Source organism: Hippopotamus amphibius, chromosome 12 (genome assembly GCF_030028045.1).
Source record: "Hippopotamus amphibius kiboko isolate mHipAmp2 chromosome 12, mHipAmp2.hap2, whole genome shotgun sequence".
NCBI classification, from domain to species: domain Eukaryota; kingdom Metazoa; phylum Chordata; class Mammalia; order Artiodactyla; family Hippopotamidae; genus Hippopotamus; species Hippopotamus amphibius.
In genome coordinates, this window is record NC_080197.1 from 45419804 (window position 1) to 45447684 (window position 27881).

General features: G+C 44.7%; 1 protein-coding gene across 1 annotated transcript; it reads right to left on the reverse strand.

The window, feature by feature from the left end:
• LAMP5 (lysosomal associated membrane protein family member 5) lies at positions 1-27881 on the reverse strand. The gene is given in 12 exon segments (XM_057704092.1): positions 1-884; positions 9512-9700; positions 11067-11172; positions 11296-11427; positions 11798-11970; positions 12545-12785; positions 12787-12871; positions 17938-18205; positions 18617-18824; positions 19209-19404; positions 20195-20479; positions 27829-27881. Coding segments are annotated over 12 exon segments (2115 nt in total). The 3' UTR covers positions 1-705.

Sequence of the window (27881 nt, forward strand, 5' to 3'; positions counted from 1 at the left end):
TTAGACAGTAGTGCGTTTTAATTCATTTTGAAAAACAAACTCACATGGGTTGATTCTTCAGGTCCCCTTACTTGGACCTGACACACTATGAAGTCCAAACAACTCTGCCTAGTTACATTAAACAGGTTCTTGTGCTGTGAATTCACTGGGTGCAGGTGGCAGTGAAACATTCCCACAACAATCACTAGACATGCAGAACGCCAGCCAGAAGCATGGGTCACTTTCAGGGGTCTTGCTGCAGGGAGCATGAGGCCGTGCTTTGTGTGCACTGACGACAGTATAAGGTAAGCCATCTGTGTTCAAGGGAGCAAAGCATCCAGTATTCCTCTTGAAACTTAAGGGCTGTCTTTCCAAACAAAGTGTGGTTCCAATCCCTAAACTTCAGAGTCAGATACCCCTCCGAGTTTTATGTGTTGCTCCTTGGAGAGTGAAAGCCAAACCACCATGAGCATGGAAGCTGGCTGACCCCTCTCTCCCACTCCCCAGCATGGAAGGAACAACTGTCCTTCATCCCGTGAATCCAAGAGAATCCCTCATCCCCATCCCGGGGTTTAAGCATGGATGCAGGCCAAGCAAGCCTTGAATACCCAGGTCTGTTTGATTGTAGCTATGTTGGTATATCCCATGTACAGGTGGAAAGTGCTTTTGTTTCTCTACCTGATCCAGCCGGCGCAGGGGGGCTGGGGGCTGTCCGCCTAATGGCTCCTAGCCCATGTGCTTATATTGGGATCGGTCCCTAGGGATCTGGACCTGGTTGGCAGTCATTTTGTGATGGATGTGGTAAATCACCAGCGTTACTACAATGACGAGGCCCAAGATGAGTCCCAAAATTAGGGGCAAAGTTTCCTCCAGCTGCTCCCGCTCGTCCACTGGGCATTTATGCTCTGAAATGGGAAAGAAGAAGAAAAGCAATGAGCTCCTGCCAAAATATTCTGAATCATAAGTCTGCTCAACAAAAGTAAAAGGCAGATAGAGGTGAAAAGATTTCTCAAGGAAACTTTAGGGAGATATTCTTTTCAGAAACAATATTTCCCAACCAAACTTAAAGCCTAATCCCTTAATATTTCTGCGTAGTGTAAAATACAAATACATCAATTAAACAGGGCAACGTTCAGGTTAGTGGATTCCTGGCCGATGTCAATAAAACATTCAAATGATTTATGTAAATTTTCAGAGTTTTGGCATTAGACACAATCACTATCATTTTTATTGTTTAATTTTTAAAACCTTTTATTGATATATAACGTACATAGAATCGCAGACAAATACACAGCTTTCAAAAAGCCTGAAAATACCCAGTGTTAGTGATACAGAGCAACTGGAATTCTTATCCACCATCGGTGGGAAATGGTACAATCACTTCACTTGTAAATCTGTTTAGCAGTTCCTAATAAAGGTAAATATACACCTACCTTATAACCCAGCATTCCATTCCTAGGAATTTACCCCAAAACAATGAAAACATTTGGACACAAAAAGTCTTGAACATAAATGTTCATAGAAGCTTTATTCATAATAGCCTAAAAACAGAAACAACCAAAATGTCCATCAACGTGGAATGGCTAAATAAACTGTGGTATATTCATACAACGGAATATTAATCAACAACACAAAGGAATGAACTATGGCTACATGTAACAAAATGGGTGAATCTCAAAATCATTATGTGGAGTGAAAACTGTCAGACACAAAAGAGTGCATGTTGTATGACTACATTTATATGAAGTTCAAGAACAGGTAAAACTACGTCTACGATGATTGGAGTCAGAAAAGTGGGGAATAGTGTGTCCTGGGGAACAGGACTTGAGAACTTCAGGTGTGATGAAAATATTCTTTATGTTGATTTAGGTGAGGGTTATGTGGTTGCAAGTACAGGTAAAAACATATTGAGTTACTACTTCAGATTTGTACATTTTGATATATGTAAATTACACTACCATTTAAAAAAGAAAGTGTAGAGTTTGATGTATTTACACCCCACATATCAGGACTGTGGTGTCAGAATTGTGGTGCCAAAAGTATCATCCTTAAATGGAAAATAACCTTGGTATAGTTATGGGGAATAACATCTAATTCACCATTCTTTAAGGAAGAAGGAGGAGAAAAGCATGACGTATATTGGCAAAAAAATTATGGTTAAAATATTATCATAGTTTATTTCTTTAAAAATTGGTTTTTTGCCTTAGGAAAAAAACCTGAACTAAACACACCACAGAAAGGAGAATAGAAAGGGAGTATGAAACTCTGGACAGGTCAAAAGTAATTATGAGAAAATAAGGGGACGTCAAAAATTATCATGAAAAATACTGAATCCCCATCCCCACCCATCCCCATTCATTAAGTGGTCAAATAGAGGGGAATTCCTGAGTTTTCCTTCCCTTGCCCACCAACCCAAAATCCACACAGCTCTAGAAACCACAAGTACTCTGTATCATTCATTTGGCAGCTAAAAGCTGGCTTGAACCAACATCAGGCTGCTCTGATTCCAATTTCTTCTCCTTAGCACGAACATTAAGGTGTTTCACTGTGGGAAACAGATACATTAATATGTTTGATTACAGAAGCTTCCCTCACTCTTCTGGGTCTTATATAGTACATGGACAATGCACTGTATTATCTTCCTAAGATCCAAAATACTCTGAATTCTGAAAAACATCTAGCCTCAGGGTTTTAGATGAGAAACTGTGAGCCCATTAAAAAAAGACATGCATTCCTCTCTCAGGCTTAAGCCAATGTTTTCAAACTCTGCCTTTGACCCCCAGGAGAAACAATATTTTACATTCCAACCCAGAACATACATATACATACATAACTAAAACCAAAGTTTTATTTAAAAAAATGATTTTCCTTACTTTGTGCCTCTAATAATTTATCCTCTATTCTATTCTCTTTCATTTAAAATAGTGCTGGTCATGACCCACTAAAGCAGAGATTATCATCTTTTTAGTGTCAGTGTGATGAAACTATCTCCCCTTCTCAGAATACTTATAAATGCATAAAAATAAAATACATAAGATTACAAAGAAAATGAACTATGCTGAAGTTCCGCTGTTAAAATATTTTAAAATACTTTGAGGTACAGTTATATATGTATTTATTAGTACACATGTATACTGGCTGTGATTGCAAAGTAGTGAGAAACATAATTGCTACTTTGCAAGATCTCCATAAACATGTGGGAAGAAAGTGTCTATCATTTCTATTGGCGACAAAGTCATAGGTATGACTAATACTAATGTGGGTTGTTACCTTTATTGAAAATGAAAGGAAATGTTAAATATTCATTAGAAATTAGTGAAAATAAAGATGTAAATTTTTATGTTTCCCATTGAAATTTACAGACCCCCTGAATTCTATACACAAACACTACAGACCCCAGGGTTAAGATAGTGTGCAATAAACTGATTATACAACCCACAGATTATAAAACAAAGACAGCTGGCTTTGATCTCTGCCTAGGAGAAGAGCATCCTTTGGCTTAGCCCAGCTCAGTATCTGGCTTTGGGTGCTCAGAGACCTGACTCCCTGTCCACCTCCACAGGTTTTGGGGTCCCTCACACCTCTGCCCATGCTGGACTTCCAGTTTCAGAGAACACAAAACAGAGGCCCAGGGTGGATGACCCATGACTGGAAAAAGCAACAAGCAGCCCAGTCATTGGAAAGAACCAGATGAAGACAGATCAGACAAAACTGCATAATTGCCAGCTGCCAGCTCAGGTCCCCTCAGCCATAAACCTGGTGCCTCCATTGCAATCCAGAATCATCTTAGGTTCTGTTTTCTAGGCATGTTTTATTTTGTTTTGTTTGATGACCACAGCATTTTAAAGTTGTATTTACTCCCTGAGGCAAATGAACTGTAAGAGGTCTTAATGAAGAGCAGCTCCAAACAAACAGCATTGAGATGGGCAACAGACCAGGAGGCAAGCTGATTGCTCTTTCCAGCTCTGCTAATGCCACAGACTTATCTTGTTGGAGAAGGAGTGCAAGGCTTTTGCTGGCTGTGCTTCCCTCTGCTGTCTGATAGGGCAACGGGAGGGAGGGGTTTGCCCCTCTTTCCATATTATCTCTGGGCTAGCTCGGGACTCCTGTAAACTCAGCAAAAGGTATTTTATGTACTGAAAAGCTGTTAAGATGAGTGGGCTTTGGAGATCTTTGGCTGGAGACAAGCAGATACTCTCACCAAGATATAAGCACAATAAGAAATAAGACAAGAAAAACAATTACTGATTGATGCCACTGTGTGCCAGGAACACCCCTGTGCACAAGGAAGAGTTGCAGAAACTCTTTCCCACTATCCTGTCACCTCCACCAGGGCAGGGAAAGTTTCTATATCCCAATAGTAGGTGTAGCAGACACAGACAGGGTCTTATGCCCTTGGCATTCACCATTCCCACCCATTCCAATGGGCTTTGACTACAAGGCAGTTTAGACATCCCGGAGAGTCAATGCCTGCCTCCCCAACCCTGGCAGCCATCAAAGGCAGATGGGAGTTGGTGGGATAACTCAAGTGGGTTCCACCCTCTTTCCTGGAGGTTCCAGCAGTGTGAGCCCCAGTGCCCATGGTGGTAATCTGCTCACTTACCCACCTGTTCTAGCTGCCTTGCCTTCCCACCTCACTTCTCCACTCCCCTAGCAGTGCTTTCTAGAATCACCTCCTAAATAAACTACTTGCCCCATACTCACAGAGGATGTGCTCCTTGGGGAACCCAACCTCAAACACTAGGATCAAGCATACAGAATTCTAGAACTGGCTGGCTACATGGCCCTGTGCTGGGCTTCTGTATTCCAGCCCTCATCACAGTTCTCTGTGGTGTTAATAACAGGATTGTCTCTGGATGCTTCCTTAGGAGGTTCTGAGGAGGAGCAACTACCCAAGTGGCACATTTCTTGGTCGGGAGATGCCGTGTAAACCACACGTGTACACAGCACTCTGATCAGCATCGGCACACCCTTCTCCGGTTTGCAGCACGGCAGCCACCTCGGGGTGCTCTACCGGGGTGTGGTGTATGTTCGGTTCCACTAAAACACAGATTGTTTTTCCAAGGGATCTGGGTAAAACACAGATCAGGTGGTATCTCCCGATCACGCTGTTAGAAGCAATGAAAAAAGCTCACAAATTCGGAGCACTTGACAACCTTTCTGAAGATGGCCCCCTGCATTCACATGTTAGGTACAGTCACTCAGCAGGAGCAGCTGAGGCTCGGAGAGGCTAAGAGTACAGGATCTGATACCCAAAGACAGGCTCCCGTCCCAGCCCTGGCAGCCACCAGGAGCACAGCCTTGGCCAGTAACTTCACTTCCCTGAGCCTAGAGTTTCTCCACTGTAAACAGGGATCACGGTACCTTCTTCACAGCTCTCTTTATTTTTTTGTCTCCCCCCTTGAGAATTAAGAGGGGCCCAGGACTTCCCTGGTGGCGCAGTGGTTAAAAATCCACTTGCCAATGGGGAGATGATCCCTGGGTCGGGAAGATCCCACATACCATGCAGCAACTAAGCCCATGCGCCACAACTACTGAGCCTGCGCTCTAGAGCCCTTGAGCCACAACTACTGAGCCCATGCTCCACAACTACTGAAGCCCTCGAGCCTAGAGCCCATGCTCCACAACAAGAGAAGCCTCCGCAACAAGAGAATCCACCACAACGAGAAGGCCGCCCACCACAATGGGAAGAGACGTCCCTGCTCTCCACAACTAGAGAAAGCCCACGCACAGCAATGAAGACCTAACTCAACCAATAAATAAATAAATAAATAAAGTTTATTAAGAAAAACAAAAAGGAGGGCCCAGTCTGTATGTGGCAACTTAAATATCTGTTAAACCTAGTCTTTAGCAAAGGGGCACAGAGGTACCTTCACGTTCTATCATGTGTTCTATTATGTTTCTTCTGTCATTATGCATGAGAGTTGCCTTCAATTCAAGCCATTAAAACACCCAGGCTGATTTGTTCCCTCCCAGTGATGCATCCCCCATCCCATCACAGTTAGAATTCTCCTGGGCCTGTCTCCTGGTAGGGACACACTACCAGGAATGAGTTGTGGAAGGACAAGTTACCCAACACCAGCTGAGCCACATGGGCTGCCTTGAAGTGCAGGCTGAGAGGCGCCGCACCAAGTGTATTTGTTATAGAAACAAGCTGGCCTCTGTAGATTGGCCCCTTGGTGGTTTATAGTTTCACTGCAGGCTGAGACCCGTTAGCTCAACAGCTCACCTGTGCCAAAGTCAAACTTTTACACATTTAATTATTTAAAAAACAGTCCAAACACATTTAGCCATTTAGGACCTACCTGCCTCACCCAATAGCTGTTACCCACTGATAAGACAGATAAGGCCCTGAGCTTCTGCATCCCTCAGAGCTCTCTGACCCCAAGACTCCTCCCCAGGCTGCCGAGTGACATCCCCTAGACCCATTAGCCCCTCCTGACACCCCTCTCCCTGCCAGGAGAGCCCTAACCCTCCTCTCCTTCTAGCTAGTGGTCCCAGGGTGCTGCAAGCCTTCTTCTGGAGAGTCGATGCTAAGAGGGGCTTTCCATCCACAACTCTGCCCAAGTGCCACCCAATGAAGCTTATGTGTTAGCGCCTCTCATAGTCATGTCACTTTCCTTGATCAGCTCAAAATCTCTCAACCATCCCCTCTCCTCCATCCACCTACAGTTTGCCATGGACCAGCAGTATCACCAGGGAGTTTGCTAGAATTGGAGCATCTTGAGCCCCACCCCCAGACCTACTGAACCAGACTTGTCATGATAACAAAATCACTAGAACTGTGCACAGTGCAACTGGAGCCAGGCTGGGCTAAGAGACATTTGTTGCGGATCAGTGATTTGTGTGATAAAGACATCATCCTCATTTGGGCTGCTCTCAGACCCTGTGAGTGTCCACTAATCCATTCCACTGTCCTTTCCTTGCATTTCTCAGACTCTATGAAGGAGGTAGGTGAGAGACTGCCACTGCCAGCCATGACCTCCTTACACAGGGAACAGATTCTTCATTGGAAGCCATTTTGCTGCGGGTCCTGCATGTACACAGCCCTGCAGTGGTCATCCGGCATATGACCAGATACCCACCCGCCACACAGCCAGGCTCCACTCACACCCACACAGCCATCAGCAACACATCCAGAGCCTCCTTCTATTCTGTGGAGTGGCAGGCCAAGTGCCAGGTCCTGAAAAGTCACACCGAAAGGAATCTTTCGGGTTCCACCAAATCAGATAAAATGATCTCTTACAAAACACACCGGAGGTAGGTGCTGAGCGGCACAGTCAGGGGGAGCCAGGAACAAAAGAAGCCCTGCCACACAAAGGCACATCGATCCAGTGAGTGACTCTGAATGAGGTTTGCCTCCTCCCAGGAGCATCAAGGCTCGAGCCCCAGGGCACCATAGAGGAGGCAGCATCCTAATTATTACCCAGAAAAGCCTGTGTGAGACAACTGCAATTTGCTTGTGCTTAATATATCTGCATTTAGGAAGTTACACGTGCTTACAGACTCTCTAAGTCTATCCATTTAGGCCCTGAAAGTGAATAAAAACTGCTTTTTATGCAAAAACATCATTAAGTCTATGCCAAGAATATCACTGATTTTTAGGAAAGTAGCCCTGGTCCTTACTCAGTACTCCTTTACTCTTCTTTTGTACACAGTTCTAACATCTATGAGATTTGATTTCTCCATTCTTAAATGACCCTAAGCAACAACTTAGAAATAAACCAGAATGGGTTAGGGTGAGTCTGTGATGAGGAACTAGTAAAAAGCAGCCATTATAGCACCCGTAGTACCAAGAAGTGAAGAAGTGTCTAAAAACAGCTGACCAGGGAAACACAAAGAGTAATTAGAGACTATTGAAAGTACCTATATAAATTCAAAAGCATCTATGGTAGGGATCCTGGGGACTACATGATCCAATATTTTCAAAATGAATTCTGGGTCATCCATAATCATGTCCAGTTACTTTTAATTATATTTACTGTACTCAGTTTAAGAAAAACACTATTACATTTATACTTTCATAATCAACAGTATTTTTTAGTGTTAAGATCTTGATGTTTAGTTTAGCTTCAATTTTGTAGGAAACACATTAAGATGGAATAGCCCATACAAGTACCAGCCATAACAGGTAAGCATGGAACAGCTGTACTACATCTATTAAATTCTGATTTGCTTGACACTGATGCATTTGCAAGTCTCCATTAATTGAGCCCACAGCTTCAGAATATCAATTCAGCCAAAATTAACAGGGCATCTACAATGTGCCAAGCACTGTATTAGGTGCTAAAAATACAAAGCCAAATAAGAAGGAGGCCTTTCTCTCAAGGACAGCTTAACTTAGGAATTCCCAAATGCCTTCTGATGATCTGTGTGTGCCCCAGATGGGGATTCCTTAATATCCTACACATTTGAACGGTTCTATTCACCTGGGGGTCCTCAGCCCAAAGGCGGGCCTCCATAAAGCTATCAGAATCTCTCCCCATTTCTTAACCACAAGGAATAAACGAGAATATTGAACTGCCTTTAACCACCTCCTCCAGACAATAGAGAGAGGAAACAAATGAATGGAAGAATTCACTTACCCCACACTTGCCCAGTGTAAATTGTTGTTAGATTTGGACAAATTACAGCCTGTGAGCTCCCCTCCTGCCCTACTTCTGCTGAGATTCAGAGAACCAAAAGAATATGGATGCCATGAACCTACCTGCCTCCCTCTCCCCTCCCTCCACCCTGGATCCTGACTGATGCCCTTCCAGGGCTCACACAGACTGAGAAGAAGCCTTCTTGCACACCCTAGAAGGAGCAGACCAGGGACCTTGCCTCCTTGGAACCTCATGGGTGTCCCTCCACATAAAGGTGAGAGCCGGACAGAGGCAGGTCTTCATGAGTCTCTCTCTGTGACCTGTATACACACACACACACACACACACAAACACACACACCCCTCTCTATTGCATTCTGGTCACACAAAAATTGAGGCTCATAGTGGCAGAACCTAGGGTTGGAAGTGCCTAGAGACCATGGAGAAACTGAGGCCCACACAAGCAACAGCCCTTCTCCAATCCATGGCTCTCTAGATAGCTGCTTGGGATTTTTAGCTGCCTTTTCCTTGGGAAACTTGCATCAAATTATATTTTTTTCCAGGTGATTTTCTTATCTTTTCCCTATCCAGTTTCCTCTTTTGACAAAGGAAGGGAGGAAGAGAAAGATGAAAAAATAAGAGAAAAAAGGATGGGAGGGAGGAAGGAAGAAAATGCAGAAAAGGCAGAGAGAGAAAGAGAGAGGAAAAGAAAGCAGTGAAAGAGGAAGAGAGAGAGGGAAGATGAAGGAAAAAGCCATTGAAGTTGATACAATCGTTTGCTGTGTTTAGTCTCTGAAAAATACTATAGAGGGAGGCAGCACCATGTTATCCTAGAGAAAACCCAAGCGGGAACAGCCTGGCACCCTTGCAGGTCGCCTTCCACATCTATCCTGAGGTCAGCCTTTGCTTCCTTCCTCTCCCTCTCCCCCTGCCTCCCCACCGACCTACCTTCACTGAAGACAAAATCAGAGATGATGTCAAAGGGCTGGATGTGGACCGCGGACAGGATCATGGTGACCGTCTTCTGCGGATCGCTGGAGGCTAGTGAAATGGTCTGCTGAGCTTGACATTCATAGGACTTCCCGGCTGGGGTGACCAAGGCAGAGAGGTGATGCGAGTTGGCTGTGTGCTTCCCGGCTGCAGGGAAGGCCCAAAGCAACGGTCAGGCCCCTGTGGCTGGCAGGACCCTCCTCGTGGTGATCCAGAGAGTTGGCTCTTGCTTCTTAGCCCAGAGCCTCCTCCAATCCTCTGCTGACATGCCCTGTTGCCTTGCCTGGCTGGAGCTCTGCAGATGGGAATGCATCTATTCTCTTATGAGCATGGGCTCCTTAAATATTAATTTGGAATTTCTTTTTGGAAGAAGAAGACAGTGATACCTAAAACCCCAACCCTTTTTGACTATGTAAGACCTAATGACAGATTCCAAAGATACACAAAGAAGAGTCACTTGGTTTTCTACAACTCACGCTGGCCTGCAAAAAATACGTCTTCTTCAGCAAAGCATGGCTGCTGCTAGTGCTCTGGGCAGATGCCCTTTTTCACATACACATTCTTTGGAGGCCTGCCACCAGCCTTTTTCTCTTTTTCCAGATTAAGAGTTTTTCTTTTTCTTTTTTTTGGTCTAATTTAATTGTGGGAAATGTTTGATACGATTTTGATGAAGAGATGAAATTGCCCTATTTGCCAGATGATAACGGGTGAAACGGAAGAGATGACATATGTATTCTTGTACGTGTTCAATAAAAATGTTTTCCCAACTCAGGTGCCCAGGTGATGGAAAGCTTCATCATGAGCAGGTCAGACAGTTTACAAATTAATTACATAAATTTAAATGTGGTCTTTGATGGTACCTGGAGAAACCAAGCTTGTTGCTTGGAGCCTGGATATTCCTTGCCACAATGTTTTTGGAGAATCTGAGTGAGTTGTTGGAGTGATGGGCACGAAAAGCTAATAAATTAGGACACGGTTCAGAATCCACTCTGGGGTGGCTGCAGTGGATGACTGGGGATCGTAGTGAGGCCTGAGCTATGCACCAAAAGATCTGAAGGCCATCAAATTCAGACCCAAAATGAAAGTCATACTGCCCCCTTGAAATGTTAGCGCGTAAGAAGAAAAACCGGGGTGCAGAAGAAAATAAAAATACAGCTTTGCCCTTCTCCGTGCTCCTTTAAAGGACAAATCTTAAGAAAGCCATCCCAGCAGCCACGGGAACACAGGCCCTCTAGAGACGTCTCATCCAGGATCAGGTGATGGGTAACCGGCTGATCATTAAGCCTTGGGTTTCTTGCGCATCTATTAGGAGGCCTGAGGTCCAGAGGACCCATCCTCTCTCCCGCTTCCGCTTCCTCCGCCTTGGAGAGCTAGCCCAGGGCGGACTTGGCCGCTGAGTGCAAGGCCAGATCAGTTTCCAAAACCCTGAGGAATTCGGCCTCCAAGCCTGCGATCCCTGCAGTGTCCGCACTTCCCCAGGCTCCCTCCCCAGCGCTTGCTGGACTCTACTCACCACTGACTGCGTCTTTAAAATGGGTCTTCTCCGAGGAGTCGTAGACAAACTGGACCTTGCTCAGCCTCCACGTAGTCTCGGGTCCCTTGGACGTGTTGTGACTTTCCTGCCCAGCGGGAGAGGCGCGCGTTAACCGCCCCTGCGGATCTGGGTGGGGAAACCGAGCGGCGGCCCCTACCTCCACCCACCTGGAGTCTGCATCCCCTTCAAGCGCCCCACTAGCAGTTACCTTTACAAACAGCATTTTGAGTGCGTACGCGCGATCCACCCAGAACACCTGCAGCTCCGATTCGTTGTGGCCACAGCGGCCCTTCACCTCAGCTCCCCGGGTCAGTGAGATATCAGCCTGTTCCGTGATCAGCTGGGAACACAGACGCCCCGCACCCCCTCAGCGCTCGGGCCCCAGTGGGGACTGTAAAGGGCGGCGCGTCCAAACTCCGGGTCGCACGCCTGGGCGCTCCTTTGCGCGCGCTCCCAGGTCCAGGAACATGCGGTTAGATGCTCTGCGTGCAGACCCGGCCGTTAGGGAAGCAGAGAGAGGGGGGTTTACTTTCAAAGCAGGCAGGGCGAGCAGAAGGCGGTACAAGCCGGAACCCCCATGCAGCATTCAGGAGCAGACTGCAGGGTGCAGGGGGAAGGGCGGGCGACCCAAGTCTTCACAGGGTCTTGAGGGAGGGGGCCCTTCGCCCCTGAAGCCCTAGGAGCAAGCTGGGAGGGAAAAAGTGCCTTACATCCACATAATTGCTGGCCCACACATCATAAGGGACAATAAATTTGGCTGCAAACTCTGCCATGAGACACGTCGTCCCATTTTCCCGCACCACAAATATATCTTTTTCAGGGTTAGTGGAAAGGCCTGAGAGATTTTCCACTTCTTGTTCTGCCATGATTGGAGCCATTGTATCTGCGGGAAAAAACAAACAAAAAATCCTATGGGTTCCGGGCTCAGCGAGCCCAGGCTTCTAAAGCACAAGGGTGGAGGAACGTCGTGGTCTGTGGGCTTTGGGGTGACAAAGTTCCTTGCTGGCTGCCGTGCGCTCTGCGAGCCATTTCTCTGACCTAGCGCCAACAAATTTGGCTTCGTTGCCGTTACTTTATAATAAAAATAAAATGAAAAAAAAAATTTAAAGGCTTACAAATTTGTAATTCGACTGGCCTTTTTCTTCATCTCAGACTTTTAAACGAAAGCTTTCTTGCCAATTCTCTGAGCCCACGAAGCAGGCCTGTGCAGCATCGTGTCTGGATTGCCATACAGGTGTATGGCTCTCTGGGGAATTCCCTGCCACTGAGGGGAAGGTCCTCCCGCCCCGCCCCACCCCCCCCCCCATCCCCCGCAAAAAGAAAAGGAAAGAAAGAAAAGAACAAACCCGGAAAACATTAGGGCCATGTTTTGACCTTAAGCTACTGGCTTTACTGTGCCAGTTTTATTCTCTGCCAAGAGTGCACCCTGCTCTGACGGTCGCCGAAACGCTACTCACGGAACAGCATCAGAAGAACTCGAAGTCTGTCCATGCCTAGAACGGCTCTTCCTCGGAGATGCATGCTAGCTGAGCAGTGAATAAGGCCAGAGGTGCTGCTGCAGAGGCCGCTCGAGAGGGAATCCCTCAAAGTCGCCGCAGGAGTGAGCCGGGGTGAGCGAGGGGCGGGGGCACCGAGAGGAAGGAGGGAGGGAGCGCGTGTTCCGTGTGCGCGGGCGGACTTGGAGTGAATGGAGTACAGGCACCGACCCGGGCAGGCTGAACGAGAGCCCGCTCACTGCAGAGAAAAGGACCGCGCGGCCAGGGAGCTGTCCACGGCTGCGAGTGCTGAAAGGATTCGGTTGTATTGCCGGAGTGATTGTGTCTGGGCTTGTGCAGAGGGCCAATGAGATTTGGGAGGGCTAAAATTCTCCCTGTTTCCTGTGCTGCGACTGCATCCGCAAAGATGATTCTGCCCTGAGAAACTTAACAGCACCCTCAGACTTATTCAATATCCCTACCAGTACAGTGGTCAGATGGTGGAGACATCACGCCACTGGAGTCCTGGCTTCTGAAAGTGCATCCGGTTCCTGAAGGAAAACGGTGGAGCACAAATTGTTGCTGCTTTGGGGGAGGAGGAGGAGGAAGCAGGAATAGAAAAGGGAAATGCTATGGCAACAGTTTCCTGCATTTGGAGCCATCCCCTTTCCTCCCCTGCTCTCAGTGAGCTCAGGGTTTAAAGTTAAATTGACGCCTCCTCCAAAGAGGCTGTCAGTCAATGCAGTATATCTGTTTGGGCTTAGTTTCTGAGTTCTGTTCTCTGATTGCATGAGGACTTTGAACTCTGGGGTCACCTACCCTCCCTCGTTATATTGTGACTACTTGTCAAGAGGAATGTAAGTGAACCCGAAGTTTGTGAGGGCTATTTAGGATCTTGTAAGAGTTATACTCATATAAAAGCGCGTGCGTTTGCGTGGCGCGTGCACACACACACACACTACTCTATGGCCTCTAGTGGGACAGAAAAAACAAATACTACTGCGTTGATTCCTGTATTTACATTTTTAGTAGTTTGCTTAATTTTTAAATTTTTGCTCCATAAATCACAATACAGCTCTTTCGGCAATAGATATACTGCCCTAATCAATTGTAGTGATGTCCAAATATTTTATTTCTTAGATGATATTTCATTATATGAATAATCAACAATATAATATCATAAAACAATGTCATAATAAGGGAAAAATTGCAAAGTATTTTCATGTATGTTGTCAAATTTGATCCTCCCTACAACCTTAGAAGGTAGGCAAAGGAAAATATACCTTATTGTGGTTGTACATACCCCAGAATTGAGACTCAGAGAAATTAAATGACCTTCCTCAATGTCACATGGCCAGTAAAATTAAATTAGAAAAATCACATGATTTAACTTCATAGGGATCATTTTCATTTTTTCTTATATAATACTCTGACTCTAAAATATACCATATGTTGATTTTCATAAAAAACTTTACTCAATGACCAAATAACAAGCTAAAACCTAAGATCTCTAACTCACATTCCTGAAATTTAGAGTGCTGTTTTAAGTATAATAATATTCTGACATTCTGCTCACCACAAAGTGTCTCTACAATTATTTTTTCAAGCCTATTCCTATGTCAATAATTATATCAATAGCAATTCAAATTATGAAGTAATGTTTAATACTCATTTTTACATCTTTACATTTATCTCTGTATTTTGATATTTCATCCAAACATTTCTCAAGAACTTTACATAAATGAATATATACAGAAGTACTGAGGCAAAATTGTGATTGATACAAAGTCAATTATTATAAGTTGAGTGGAGGCTGTAAAATTTATATATGCATTATGATTTGTCATGTTAGCAATTGTTATTAAACCCATTAGAAAGCAATGAGACATATGTAATGAAGCATTTATATATTCTCTCTCCCTCTCTCCCTCCAGTACTTAAATGAGGAAAGAAATGAATAGATTTCAGTCCAGGATTCACTATTTATTTCTTATTATTTGAACAGATTTTAGTGTTCCTCATCTAAAAAACTGGGATAACAGCTCAGGAGTGTCTGCTTAGGCCAACTGAGCCAATGAACATAAAAACATTGAAAACAGAAGCCACATTAATTTAGGCCATAAGAATTAACTGAGTACCCACCACTGGCACTATGCTTGGTACTTTGGAAACCCAAAGATAAATAAATAGCATTATGTATACAAGTAGAAGAGATATTTATAAAAGTTAGGACACTTTCTCTTGTGACACATTAATGCAGATATCCTCAATTATAACTTGTTAAAAGAGCAGCTGAATTAATTGATGGTTATCTGCTTTATAAGAAAATATTAGATGGCAAGTAGCATTGGTCATTAATCTTAAGTTGTTGTAGCTGATTTACAAATCAAATAGTGGTTCCTTTGGAAAATGGTGTCTTTTCATACCTGACATAAATGTTCTTTTTCTTGACTAGTACTTGAATGAGTTAAAAGAAAGAAAGAAGCAATTTTAATCCCTTTTCTTGGGAGCATCCTCTTTAAAACATAATTTAAAATCCCTTTAGGTGTTTAATCTTAAACATAGCTACACAAATATCCATTAGCTTATTTATCTATCTATAGTGATTCTCATGTTGCAGTAGGAGTTGGATTACTATGGCTACAACTTTCACTACCATTAATTAAATACTTTCTAATCATCCTTTAAAAAAAATCGGCTCTTTAAAAGTACCAAGGAGGTGATAAAGGAGAAAAACTTACTATTAGTCATATTTTAAGATAGTAACAAAGTTTTCCAGAATTCATCCCATTCTTCATTTCTTGAGTGGGAGAGAAAGTAGGAAAAACTGACATAAACATATACACTCATGTGGATGATAGCTGTATCAATTTCATCAGTGCTGCTGGCAGTCAAAATGCATTGGCTTTGGAATCTCTTCTAGATCCTCTAAGTTCTTCAAAGGATTCTCTTCAATTCTCGTATTTACTCATTGAATTAGTCTTTATGAATCTCATGCATGTCACTGAGTGGTTACTGTTTCATGGATATGGAAGAAAACCCCCCGGCATGTATAGCACTTTTAGCTTGGGTGGAAGAAAATAAGAAGAAACCTGAAGATGTATGGTTGCCTGGCACAATGTGTGCATAGATGTTTAAGGAAAGGAAAAGTAAGACAGCCATTCCAGGGTGGGGTGGAATTGACCAAAGGAGGCCTCTTGGAGAGGGAGATCTTAAAGAAATGGACGATTGATGTAAAGTGAAAGATAAAGAAGGGCAATGAAGATGGAAGAAAAATATATTAAGTAGGAGAGTCAGTGCAAAACTGTAACTCTTCATTCTTCTATGTTTGTCAATTTGCAATAAAGAAATTAGACCCCCAAATCCACAATGTTTTATAGCATTGATATATAACCCTTATTTAACTCCTTTATTTGATAATTTACCCATACATGGTATATGCAAAAGAATGGCATATGCCAAACATTCTAAATAAAATTAAATATTCAAACTATTAGGTGTATCTCTTTACACTTGGTTGCACAAGCAATTGACTAGTATCTGTAGAATAAAGGCAGAAAGCTAAGCTTTGTTGCAGCTGAAATTTGGCTTGTCAATGTTTCAGTCCACTTTACAGTGAAATGTAAAACTGTACTCTGGCTCTGCTTTTCCCATCACCACCAATGCTCTCCGCTGACCCAACACACACACACACACATATACATGCAGATAAGGAAGCACACATGGATAACAGAAGCAGGGATAATTTAACTAAACTGGACAAGATGCACACAGCTGTTAAGCCCAAATTACTAGTTACCAAAACCTTTTCTGTGTTCAACTTATCGCTGAACAATTATTTCATTTAATTTAATCACTGCCTTTGAAAATCTTTGAAACCCTTTCTAGGGTAGAAACCCTGTTGGGATGGGAACTGAAAAATAAGTGTACATAAGAATATTTTGTGTATAAATTGGCAAGCCCTAGAATATGTGGAAAGAATCAGAAAATTAATTAATTTGGCCCTCTGATGCACTCGGCCTGAATGACCTTGATGAAATTTCCCTCATCCTTTGTGTCATCGGTCTCTTCTGCAGCTACTTTAAAGAAACAAAGCTATTTCTGCAATAAGGGTAACCAATGGAGAAGACATTGGCAATGTTCTTAGAAAATGCCCTTTATTAGTCATTTAGGATAAATGCCTTCACACAGGAGAGAACGCAGGGGACAAAGTCTCTCATTAAAAAAAGAAACAAACAAAAAAACAAACAAAAAACATGACCAAAACAAATGAACGAAAAACCTCGAATAAGCAGATGGTGAGGCCAAGTAATCATTCTTGAAACATTCAAGAGCAAAGAAATTATTTTCATCTTTTGAGCCAGTAATTAGTTAACTGTTTTTAAAACTGTTTCTGATAGCTACTGCTAGCTTCAGTACATAAATTTTTAGGCCACTGAGTACAATCAGTCCTCTCTGCTTTCTTGGCAGTGAGGAAAAGCTTAACTCCGGGGCCTGGGGACTTCTCTGTAAAAGACAAGAGTCAATTGAGAATTTCAAAAAATCCTTTAAGAAGTTTTTTCTCCAAGAAATACTAACAGCTATCCTAGTGGGCTTAAGGTTAGACAAGCTGTGGCTTGTTTACAATAGTTTGCTACCTGAGTTCTGAGATAATGCAATTCTTTAATCTTTCTTTTATGACGAAGTTTCTTATTCCCAGGTAACTACTCTTTAAGCTCTCTATTTGAAGTTCTCTGCATGTTCACCTGAAGCTGTGTTGGAACTAAGGAAAATGTATATTAATTGCCATTGAGGGGAGGGTGAGAGTGGGGCGGCCAGTCAGCTGAGCTTGGAAAGAATCTTTGCTGGTGCAGAGCTGGAGCCCTGGGGTGCCCCAGGCTGTTCTCATTTTGGAAGTTTGAGATGTTTCTATTGCTGTTTATTTGAAACCATTGCAACTTAACCAAGAAAGGGAAAGAGGAAAGAGCCTTCAGTGTATTGCAAAGGCTACTGGCATGGGAATCTAGGGAGCAATATGTTAGCTTTGCCTTTATTACTCCACTAACAACTGCTTCTGGAAGAAATGGCTTCACCCCTCTCCTCTTCAACATGCCTTTCCTACAGGATCCTTCCAGGACTGCATGTCCCGCTTCTATGGGTGACCTTAGTTGGTAAGTGATCTGAGCAATTCTTTCCAGAAAGAGAAAAAAGGAAGGAAAGAAGAAAGGGAGAAAGGAAAGAAGGAAGGAAGGAAGGAAGGAAGGAAGGAAGGAAGGAAGGAAAGAAAAAAAGAAAAGAAGAAGCCGCTGGGGAATTCCATTACTAGAGCTTTCTATCCCCACGTGCTAGAAGCTTGCGCGGATCTAGACTCACGGACTGCGGCCCCGCGGTGTTACCTTTGGGTGGGCACTGAGGCACATGGGCCTGGTTGCTCAAGGTCTGGAGCTTGGCGGGGCTGGGGCTGCGGACTGCAGACCCGACTGCTTCTGCCCGCACGACGAGAGCTGGGCGCTGCGGCCGGGCCGCCTGGAGTTCGCGGCGACCTCAGCCTGGGAAAGACGTGGGCGCCTGGCACCAGCGTTGGACGCCACCGCGCAGCCCCTCCCGGTGTAGCGGTGAGAGGGAAACTTGCAAAGGTGAGCTCCACGCCCGCTCCAAAGCCGGCTAAGAAGGATCAGTTGCGAAGGTGCTGGGGTTGAGCAAGTGCGGGCGTGGGCTGCACGACAGCAGCCCCGGGCTCTTTTGTGTTCCGGTGTCGAGGGGAGTCAGGACTAGAAAGGGAGGAAGAAAATTCCCGGCACAAAGTGTTGCCTGGCTCCCTTGCGACCTTCTTTGCAGCACCCGCGCCCGGGAAGCCTTGACAAACCCTGCGCTGGGGCGGGGAGGGTGGGCGGTGAGACCCCGTCTCTCTGGGTCCCTCCCCGCCCGGAGGAAAGCCGGGGGGCTTGGGGGCGGGGTGGGGTGTTACACAGAGGAGGGGGAGGAGGCCAGCTTACAGAGGCTTCGCTTCTCTTCTTTAATCGCTCTCTCTGTGTCTCTCTTTCTGTCTGTCTCTCTTTTTTTTTCTTTTCTAACCTGCCAGGGTGGTATCCGCACCGGAGGAAAAATGCCCTGTCCAGCTTCCAGGGCAGAAGTCGAGAGGATGCTGCGCCCCACAGCCAGGGACGCTCAGGCATCCTCGCCGCGCGCGGGCATCCTCTCCGAGCGCGGGTCGGTCCTTGGACCGCTCTGGGACGTGGCAAGGTTTTGAAACTCTGCTGAGAGACCATCGAAGCTGAGGCGGCTGAAAAGGCTCAGAGGGAGCGCACCCCGGGGGAAGCGGTTCTGCGGGCGGGGCTGGCGGCCTGGGAGCCGGGTGGGTCCCGGCCCGGGGATAGGACGGTGAGATGGTGGACTGATTCACTGGGGCTCTCTACCAGGGTCCCCTGGTCGCTAAGCGAGGCTCCTGACTTGGGGGTGAAGCGGTACCAAATCGCTCACTTCCTCCCACCCCCAATCCTACGCCTTCGGGGCGCCCCGGGCTGCTGGAGGCCCAGGCCTGCGAGGTTAAGATTAAGGGGGTTTTTTTGTGTGTTTTTGTTTCCTAATGTGGGGGTGGGGTGGGGGTGGGAGCGGAGGGTATTCTCTACTCTAGGTCGCAACCGGAAGAAAAAGGCCAGGGACAAACCAGGGGCCTCCTCTCCACGGAGGGTCCCCGCTCCGGACGGTGATCCTGCGCCCCCTCCCCCCCCGGGGTGAGGTCCCACGTGGACGGCACGCGGAGCCGGGGGCCTGCGGCGCTGCTCTTCTCTGATGGGAGGCCCAGGAGAGGACTCTGGGAGGCCCCACACCTGAAAAACACTGTGGGGATCCCTCGAGATTCCCTTTAAAATATAAATAACGTTAAATCCAAAATTCAAATAACACTAAATCTCGAATTGCAACACTAAAAGTAACACTAACGTTCGGATTTTTCTCCGTGGCGACTCCACGATTACTTTTTAACTCTAAAAGCAAATTTGTGGGTGCCCCAGTCCTTCTGCCTGTGACAAGCCCAGGCCTCTGCCGCCCCAGGTCTGCCTGCCAGAGGTGTCCCCTGGCCCAGCAGCTCGGTGGCATCCTCACGTGCAGTCTAGGTCCAAATCTACCCTTCCCCTCCAGGATGTTCTTTGTGTTTCTAATACTTCCCCCGCCCCCCCTCCCCACTCCTTTTTTATTTCGTCAGCGAAAGAGCAAGGTCTCTAGAGGTGGTAGCCGCCGCCTCGCCCACAGGCTCTGGAGTCACAACCCTAGCCAAGCGGGTCTTCGAGCCTAGGGCACCGAAGCCACAGTGACCAACGCGCCTCAGCCCCTGTCAGCGGGTTCCGGAGCCTGGGTACCGCCGCTGCGTGCTTCATCCCCAGGGACTTTGTGAAGGCGCACAGATGGGGGATGCCTGGGGCCGGCTCTCAGGGCCAGCTGATGGATCCTCTCATTTCCCGACTTGATGGGCCGGAACCTGGGGTCGCCAGGCTCGCGGGGAGGGGGCTGGTGTAGGGACCCAGCCGCACAGCTGCATAGGCGCGTGTGTGTATGTGTGAGTGTGTGAGTGTGTGTGTGTGTGTGTGTGTGTGTGTGTGTGAGAGAGAGAGAGAGAGATACGTATCTTGGGAAAGATCCCGAATACCCGAATACCCTCCCTCCCCAAAGGGGAAGTTCTCTCTCCTCTGGTTTTCTGCTCTGGGAACAAGGGCCTTGTCTCTGGTCTCTGAGGACCTCGGGGCTGTGAGTGCAGTGGAGGTTGTCAGAGCTCCAGGCACCTCCTCCTCTCCTTGGGCCTCTGAGTCCGCTGCTGCGGAGAACAGAACTCGGCCTCCGAGTGCCCCCAGAAAGGGCCGTGGGTTGGGAGACGGGTTGCGAAAGCCGCAGTGTGGGAAAGCCTCAATTCTGGGTCCATCTAAAGTCTGGTTCCCTGGGAACCTTGGAGGGAGACAGGGAACTGGCCTTGACAGTCAGGCATGGATAAGGAATGTTGCAGAAGGGTGGGGGTGGGAAAATGCACATTGGAACACTAGCTTCAGGGTGCTCTGACCCTCTAGCAAGGCCGACAAAAGTGGCCGCCCTGGGGAGGGCAAGGTTGCTGGTCCCTGTCCCATCACTTCCTCAACTCAGGAAGGAGTGGAAGGAGGCCAGAAACACAGGGGGCAGCCTGAGCCTGAGTTCAGGTGAGAGGACAGCTGAACCCCAGACACTGGGGTTCCTGTTTCTAGGCCATAACTGTGGGATTTTCCTTTTCAGCTTCCAGCAATCATCCTTTAGGTCTCCAGGAGCTTGAACTCTTACTCCACTTGGAGGCATTCATCCTAGGCTGGGCCTTGGAGATGCCTAAGGGGATCAGGCCTGGGATCTTAAGGAATCCCCAGTCTGGGCATGCATCTGGGCAAAGTATCCCACCAACTCCCCAACTGCCTGCTGGGAAAACGGCCACTCTCTAGGGAGCCAGGAAAGCATCACAAGGGTGAGGGCATCTAGACCCTGCTCAGAGGCTGAAGTGTGGTCTGTGGACCAGTAGCATCACCCTCACCTGGTTATTGCAGAATCTCAGGTCCCACCCAGGCCTCCTGCATCAGAAGCTCCATTGAAAACGGTGGTCTAGGGGACTTAATGCACATCTCAGCTGGAGAAGCCCAATTTATAGAACCTCTCATTAGCCACTGCCCACTTCTTCCTCCTTGTGTCTCCCAGCCTCATCTCCATCATCTGTCAAACGGGAGTTGTTTCTGAGGTTCTGGGGACTCTCAAGCACCCCTGGAGCCACTTCAGACCAGTGGAATTAGAAGGTGGAGTCCAGGCAGGAATATGGTTTTAAGTGTCCCCAGATGATTTTAACAGCAGCCAGGAATAACTAGTGTAGAAATACCCACTTTGCAGATGAGCTGAGATAGGTCTGGGCTCTATGCACAGCAGTAAGTAAAATGTTAAGGCCCCTGGGCTCTGTAGCCTGATTCAGTCTGGCTCCAGCAAGTGTGGACTTGAGGCAGCTAATTAATCTTGTTTTGCCTAAATTTCCTTACCTGTAAAATGGAGTTAATAATGCCTACCACAAAGGGTGTGGTGCAGATTTAGAATCAAATGTTTAGAAGCAAATTCAATAAATGTTCACTTATAAACCAAGTCCTTCAATCTCATTTAACCCAAAATGGCAGAATACTTATTTATCTCACTCCTTTTTTGCAAGCAGTCCTTTTCTTGAGCTTGTTTTTGCTTAAATATTCGTGTTTACTTTTCAACATTTTAACGTGAAAACCAGTATTTTTTTTTCCAGCTCTTCATTGGAGTATAGTTGCTTTACACTGTTGTGCCAGTTTCTGCTGTATGACAAAGTGAATCAGCTGTATTCATACATATATCCCCATATCCCCTCCTTCTTGAGCCTCCCTCCCACTCTCCCTATCCCACCACTCTAGGTCATCCTGTTGATCTCCCTGTGCTATGCAGCAGCTTCCCACTAACTCTCTATTTTACATTTGGTAGTGTATATATGTGAATGCTACTCTCTCACTTTGTCTCAGCTTCCCCTCCCCCCCCATGTCCTCAAGTCCATTCTCTACATCTGCATCTTTATTATTGTCCTGCCACTGGGTTCATCAGTACCGTTTTTCTAGATTTCATATACTGTATATGCGTTAGCATACGAAATTTGTTTTTCTCTTTCTAGCTTACTTCATTCTGTATGATAGACTCTAGGTCCATCCACCTCACTACAAATAACTTCAATTTCATTCCTTTTTATGGCTGAGTAATATTCCATTGTATATATGTGCCACATCTTCTTTACCCATTCATCTGTTGATGGGCATTTAGGTTGCTTCCATGTCCTGGCTATTGTAAATAGTGCTGCAATGAACATTGTGGTACATGTATCTTTTTGAATTATGAAAACCGTTATTTTTAATTGCTTAGCAACTTAGTAAACCTGACCCTATGCAAAGATTAATCTTTGCAACTTCCAGTAGTTCCATTCCTAGGTCATTAGTTCTAGAAACACTAGTGAAGTGTACTTCTAGCTCTGTGTCTCGCCAGGGCAGCCACAGAATTAAGATAAGCCAAAGAGCTTGTTAAGACACAGAGGAAGGGCCCTGCCCAGAGATGCTGCTTCTGTAGGTTTGGGAAGGGGCAGAGTAATTGCATATCTGACAGGCCCCCCAGTCGTGTGGATACTTCTGGTCAAAGGGGACCGGACTTTGAGAACACCAGTAATGGTCTGCTCAGAGTATCATAGAAATCTCAATAGCAGCACCACCGGATCGAAATAAAAGGCAAATCACAATTGTAATTTTAAATATTCTGGTAGCCACATTTTATTTATTTATTTTTATTGAAATACATTTGACATGTAACATGGTGCAAATTTAATGGGTACAGCATATTGATTTGATAATTTATATTTTGTAATGTGATTGCTATTGTAGTGATAGCACCTCTATCACATCACAATTGTCATTTCTTTTTTTTTTTGGTGTGGATGGTTAAGATCTAGTCTCTTCCAAGTTTGATGATTATAATACAGTATTGTTGTCTATATTCATTATATATTCCATTAGATCTCTGAGACTTATTTACCTAGCAAGTCTGTACCCTTAAGCAAAATCTTTCCTATTCCCCCAGCTTCTGGCAGCACCATTTTGCTTCTTTTTAATGAGTTTTGCAGCCACACTTTTCAAAAATAAAAAGAAATGGATAACATTAATTTTAATAATATAGTCTATTTAACCTAATATATGCAACATATTAATGTTTCAGCATTTAATCAGTAACAAAAAGTGATGTTATTTAACATTTTGTATTAAATATGCATATGTTTTGTATTTTTTTTATTACATCTTTGAAATCTGGTCAGTAATAGCCACATTTCAACTGCTTTAGAGCCACAGATGTCTGGTGGCTTCTGTAGTACCTGGTGCAGGTCTAGAGAATTCTTTCAACTGAAAAGTAGTAGACATGAAATTTCATTGTTCCCTTGAAAACGGCCCAGAGATGCACAAAAGCCAGAATGTCCAAATAGTTTTCTCTTTGTATGGTGTTTCTTTGTGTATAGATGGGAGACAGGGGGGTTGAGGAGAGAGAAGAAGGGATAAAAGGGTAGGAGTCATTTGGGAGCTGTGAGACATGGGGCCGTCACCTTCACTGGTGTGATGATCAGTGGGTTCATGCTTTGAAAGGATGTTTAGTGGACATGTCTTGCTTTGCTTCACCCATCCCCAGCACCCACTTCTACTTCCTATAACTGTGCCCTGTTTCCCTTGGAGGAAACCCTGTGTCCAGTTCTCTGTCCATAGAACTCTTGCAATGTTGAATGTGCTGTTGATCATTGATTTAGAGACCAATATCTGACCTTATGAGGGAGGATGAGGTGCTCCTTAGGGCTTGTGGGAAAGATATTCTTGCTCTTCACTGGACTTGGCTAAGAGGATGTAAGGTCTGAAGCTGCCAGAAGGTGAAAACTTGAACTTCCACCATGAGGGAACAGACTTTCTGGTAACATGAAGAAGATCAGAACTGAGAGAAAGGGAAGCCAGCACCATAGGGCTTGAGTCCCTGACTCTCCTGCACTTCAAGGCAGCTGAAGATCAGCCGGAATCCCCTACTTTTTCAAAGATGGGTGAGGAGGAGATCCTTTCATGGGTCGGTACGTATCACAAGCCAGACCAGAGTGGCAAATTGCATTTGTTGGACAGCTTGGTCTAACATTCAAGCCCTTTGATGCATTATTATTTTTAAATAACATTGGTAGCAGGACACATAACTGGCACAGTAGCAGCCTGTTTCTTTGGATCTCGTTTTTTAAGAATATCCTGCAATCTATAGTACTTTGATGCTGGAGACTTGATAAAAAGTCAGGGTCTACAAACAGTATGGTAGATGTACTTCTCACAGCAGATAGTTCAACCCAAGTGCCACTAAAAGGCTGGTCTTAACTTCCCTCCAAGAGAATGAAATATGAAATAGACCTTGACGGGAGTATGAATGAACATAGATACTGCTCCTTCTTAAGTGGCTATAACAACACATTTCACATTCCTCTGACTATACCTTAATTATTTTTCTGTTTTTCGTGCTAGCGGAGGACTCCTTGAGGGCAAGGGTCACATTTAATACATCTCTGTATTTTTATATGTCTCCCCAACTCCTATCATAAGGTTTGGAACCACCTATGCAAGGCAAGCTTTCCTTTCCCGAATTTACACTTACCTATTAAGGCTTTGTCGTTTCCAGGAGTCACTATTGCCCACATGTGCATGAAGTTAAAATATTTTGTAATCATCATGTCTACAGGTATCTATACATTACCAGTGGTTCGAGGTTCATTATATCAATATAAACAGACGTTTATGGGTATTTATCAGACACTGTTCAAAGTTCTGTTATAAATAGATTAAGACACCAGGCACTTTCCTGTACTTAAAACTTTGCCCCTCCTCTTCCTTCTGCCTGGAAGGCTTTTCCCACCCCCTCCATATCCTTGCCTCCCTCAAGTCTGTCTTCAAATGTCACCCTTCTCAGTGAGATCTTCCCTGAGCATCCTATTTCTAAAGATACCCATTCTGCCCCCACAGCTACATTTCCCATCCTTCTTCCTGGCTTAATTTTTTTCTCTTTATAACATATGACATCTTTAACCTTTCTGTATTTCATCAAATCTAAGGTGCCACCTTATTGTAAGACAAACCATTATTTTATATACTATTAAGAAAGGAAAAAATACTGCCCATTAAGTCATGATAGGGCATCAATTAAGACTCATTCTGACTTCAGAATACTAAAAGTGGGGGAAAGAAACTATATCTGGCTTCGAAAGAACACTGTAATGCTAGAAAATGCATTCATTTACGTTTTTTATTGTCTGGCCCTTTCAGTAGAAACAAAGATTTCAATCTTTTTTTTAAAAAACTTCTAATTCCCTAGGGTCTTAAACACTCCATGAAATATAACAGGCATTTAAAATTGTGTTAAATGTGGAGGATAGCATTCATGTCTTCAGGAATAAGACCAGAGATCCAGTAAATAGTCATGAAACAATATAAGAAATGCATAAATAGAAGGTGGCAGGCTGTTTTCTTTGCAAGCTGAGGGGCGTATGTCCTTTCGCCTGGTGGGAGACCTCCCAGGGAGGTGATAGCCAAGATGGTCCACAAGGGAGTGAGAGGCAGGTGCTGTAAGGGGGGATTTTCCAAGCAGGAGGAACAGCTTCAAGGCCCGGGGATACAAGTATGAAAAGTTAGGAGAACTGGATGTTGTGTCTGAAGCTGTGGTTCTCAAGCATGCACCAGGATCACCTGGGGAAAGAGACAGGGATTCTGATTCAGTAGGTCTGGGGAGCAGCAAGAGAACGTGTGTTTTTACCAGGTTCCTGGGTGATCCTGATGCTGTGGGTCCAGGGACCACAGTTTGAGAACTGCTGGTCTGGGGGAGGAGGTTGGATGGTTAGAGAGGGGATCAGCGTTCCAGCTCATGTACTATTGTGGGCTCATCCTTGGAGGGATGACGACGTGAGTTGACACAAGGCTTAGAGGTGATTGGGGGATGGGGAGGGGACAGTGAGGGGCTTTTACTTTTCTGAATATAGCTTTCTAAGATGTGAATGAAATAAAATACAGAAACTTTTATATAGCTACATAAGCCCAGGGAAAAGTAAACTCTTTCTGTCTAAGGATGCCTTCTTATTCCTTAGAGGAGCCAGGAGTTAGACAAAACGTACTAGGTTTGTTCTTTCAGTCTTATGGAAAGAGGCCAAGAAGGGGTTAAATGTGATTTTGATGAAGTCCAAGGAGTTTAAAAAGTGAACATTCTGAGAACCAAATATTCATGCCAAATAAAAGTTATGAAACTGTTTTAAAGGCTGATTTAGAATCACAGGGTCACATAGCTGGAAGGAGCTTCACAGGAGAATTTCTCCAGTCAAACTGTCATTCCCATGAGGAAACCAAGGTTTGTAAGGATTAAGTGCTGGGATAAACTCCTCTGCTTCCATCAGTAAAGGTGAGACCAAGGCCCTAGAACTGTTACCAAGTTCAAGCTCATACTGCTAACTGCACGACGGGCCAAAAAATCTGAGAGATCAGTTATTGGGGCAAGGAATAGTGACTTTATTCAGAAAGCCAGCAGACTGAGAAGATGATGGACTAGTGTCCCAAAGAACCATCCTACCCCGGTTTGGATGCTAGCTTCTTTTATAGAACAAAGGGTGGAGGAGGTGAGGAGGTAAAGTAAAAAAGCAAGAAGTTGTTAAAAATATTTCCTGGTTCTGGCCAGTCTCCAGATGGGATATGTTAATTTCTTCTCTCCTGCAGCCTCTGCCCATGGCTGAGAGTTTCAGCTTGTCCTACCTGGTGGCCTACCTGTAATTCAAACTTGCCTAGCCAGGCCCCACAATTGCATAAGCCAATTCTTTGCTATAAATCTCTTAATATATATCTCCTACAACTTCTGCTTCTCTGGTTGAACCTTAACTCACACATGAAGTTATTCATAATTTCCAAGTTGCCGAATCTGAAGGCAAATTCTTAGATCTTACCTGATCTATCAGAAGAATATTTGACACAGTGAACTTTTCCTCATCTTGGAAGCACTTTGTTCATTGGCTCTCCTAGTGATTATAATGGATCACTGGCTACTTCCCAGTTCCCATTTGTGGTTCTTCCTCATCCGTCCTTATTCTTTCCTTTTTTTTTTTTAAATTCTAGGTGACATTGGTTTATAATATTTTTTAAGTTTCATGTGCACAGCATTATATTTCTACAGCATCATATTTCTTTTTTAAGAACTTTTATTGAGATATAATTGACATACAATAAACTGCATATATTTAAAGTGTACAATTTGATATTTCTTTCTTAATAGTAATATATATATGGCAATCCCAATCTCCCAATTCATCCCACCCCAACTCCCCCCCACTTTCCCCACTTGGTGTCCATATGTTTGTTCTCTACATCTGTGTCTCTATTTCTGCCTTGTAAACCAGTTGATCTGTACCATTTTTCTATATTCTGCATATATGCGTTAATATATGATATTTATTTTTCTCTTTCTGACTTACTTCACTCTATATGACAGTCTTTAGATCCATGTCTCTACAAATGTCCCAATTTCATTCCTTTTTATGGCTGAATAATATTCCATTGTATATATGTGCCACATCTTCTTTATCCATTCATCTGTTGATGGACATTTAGGTTGCTTCCATGACCTGGCTATTGTAAACAGTGCTGCAATGAACACTGTATTGCATACAGCATCATATTTCTTATACACTACAGAATACTCACCACTGAAAATTTGGTTTCAATCTTTCACCATACGGTTGGTCCCCTTTATGCAT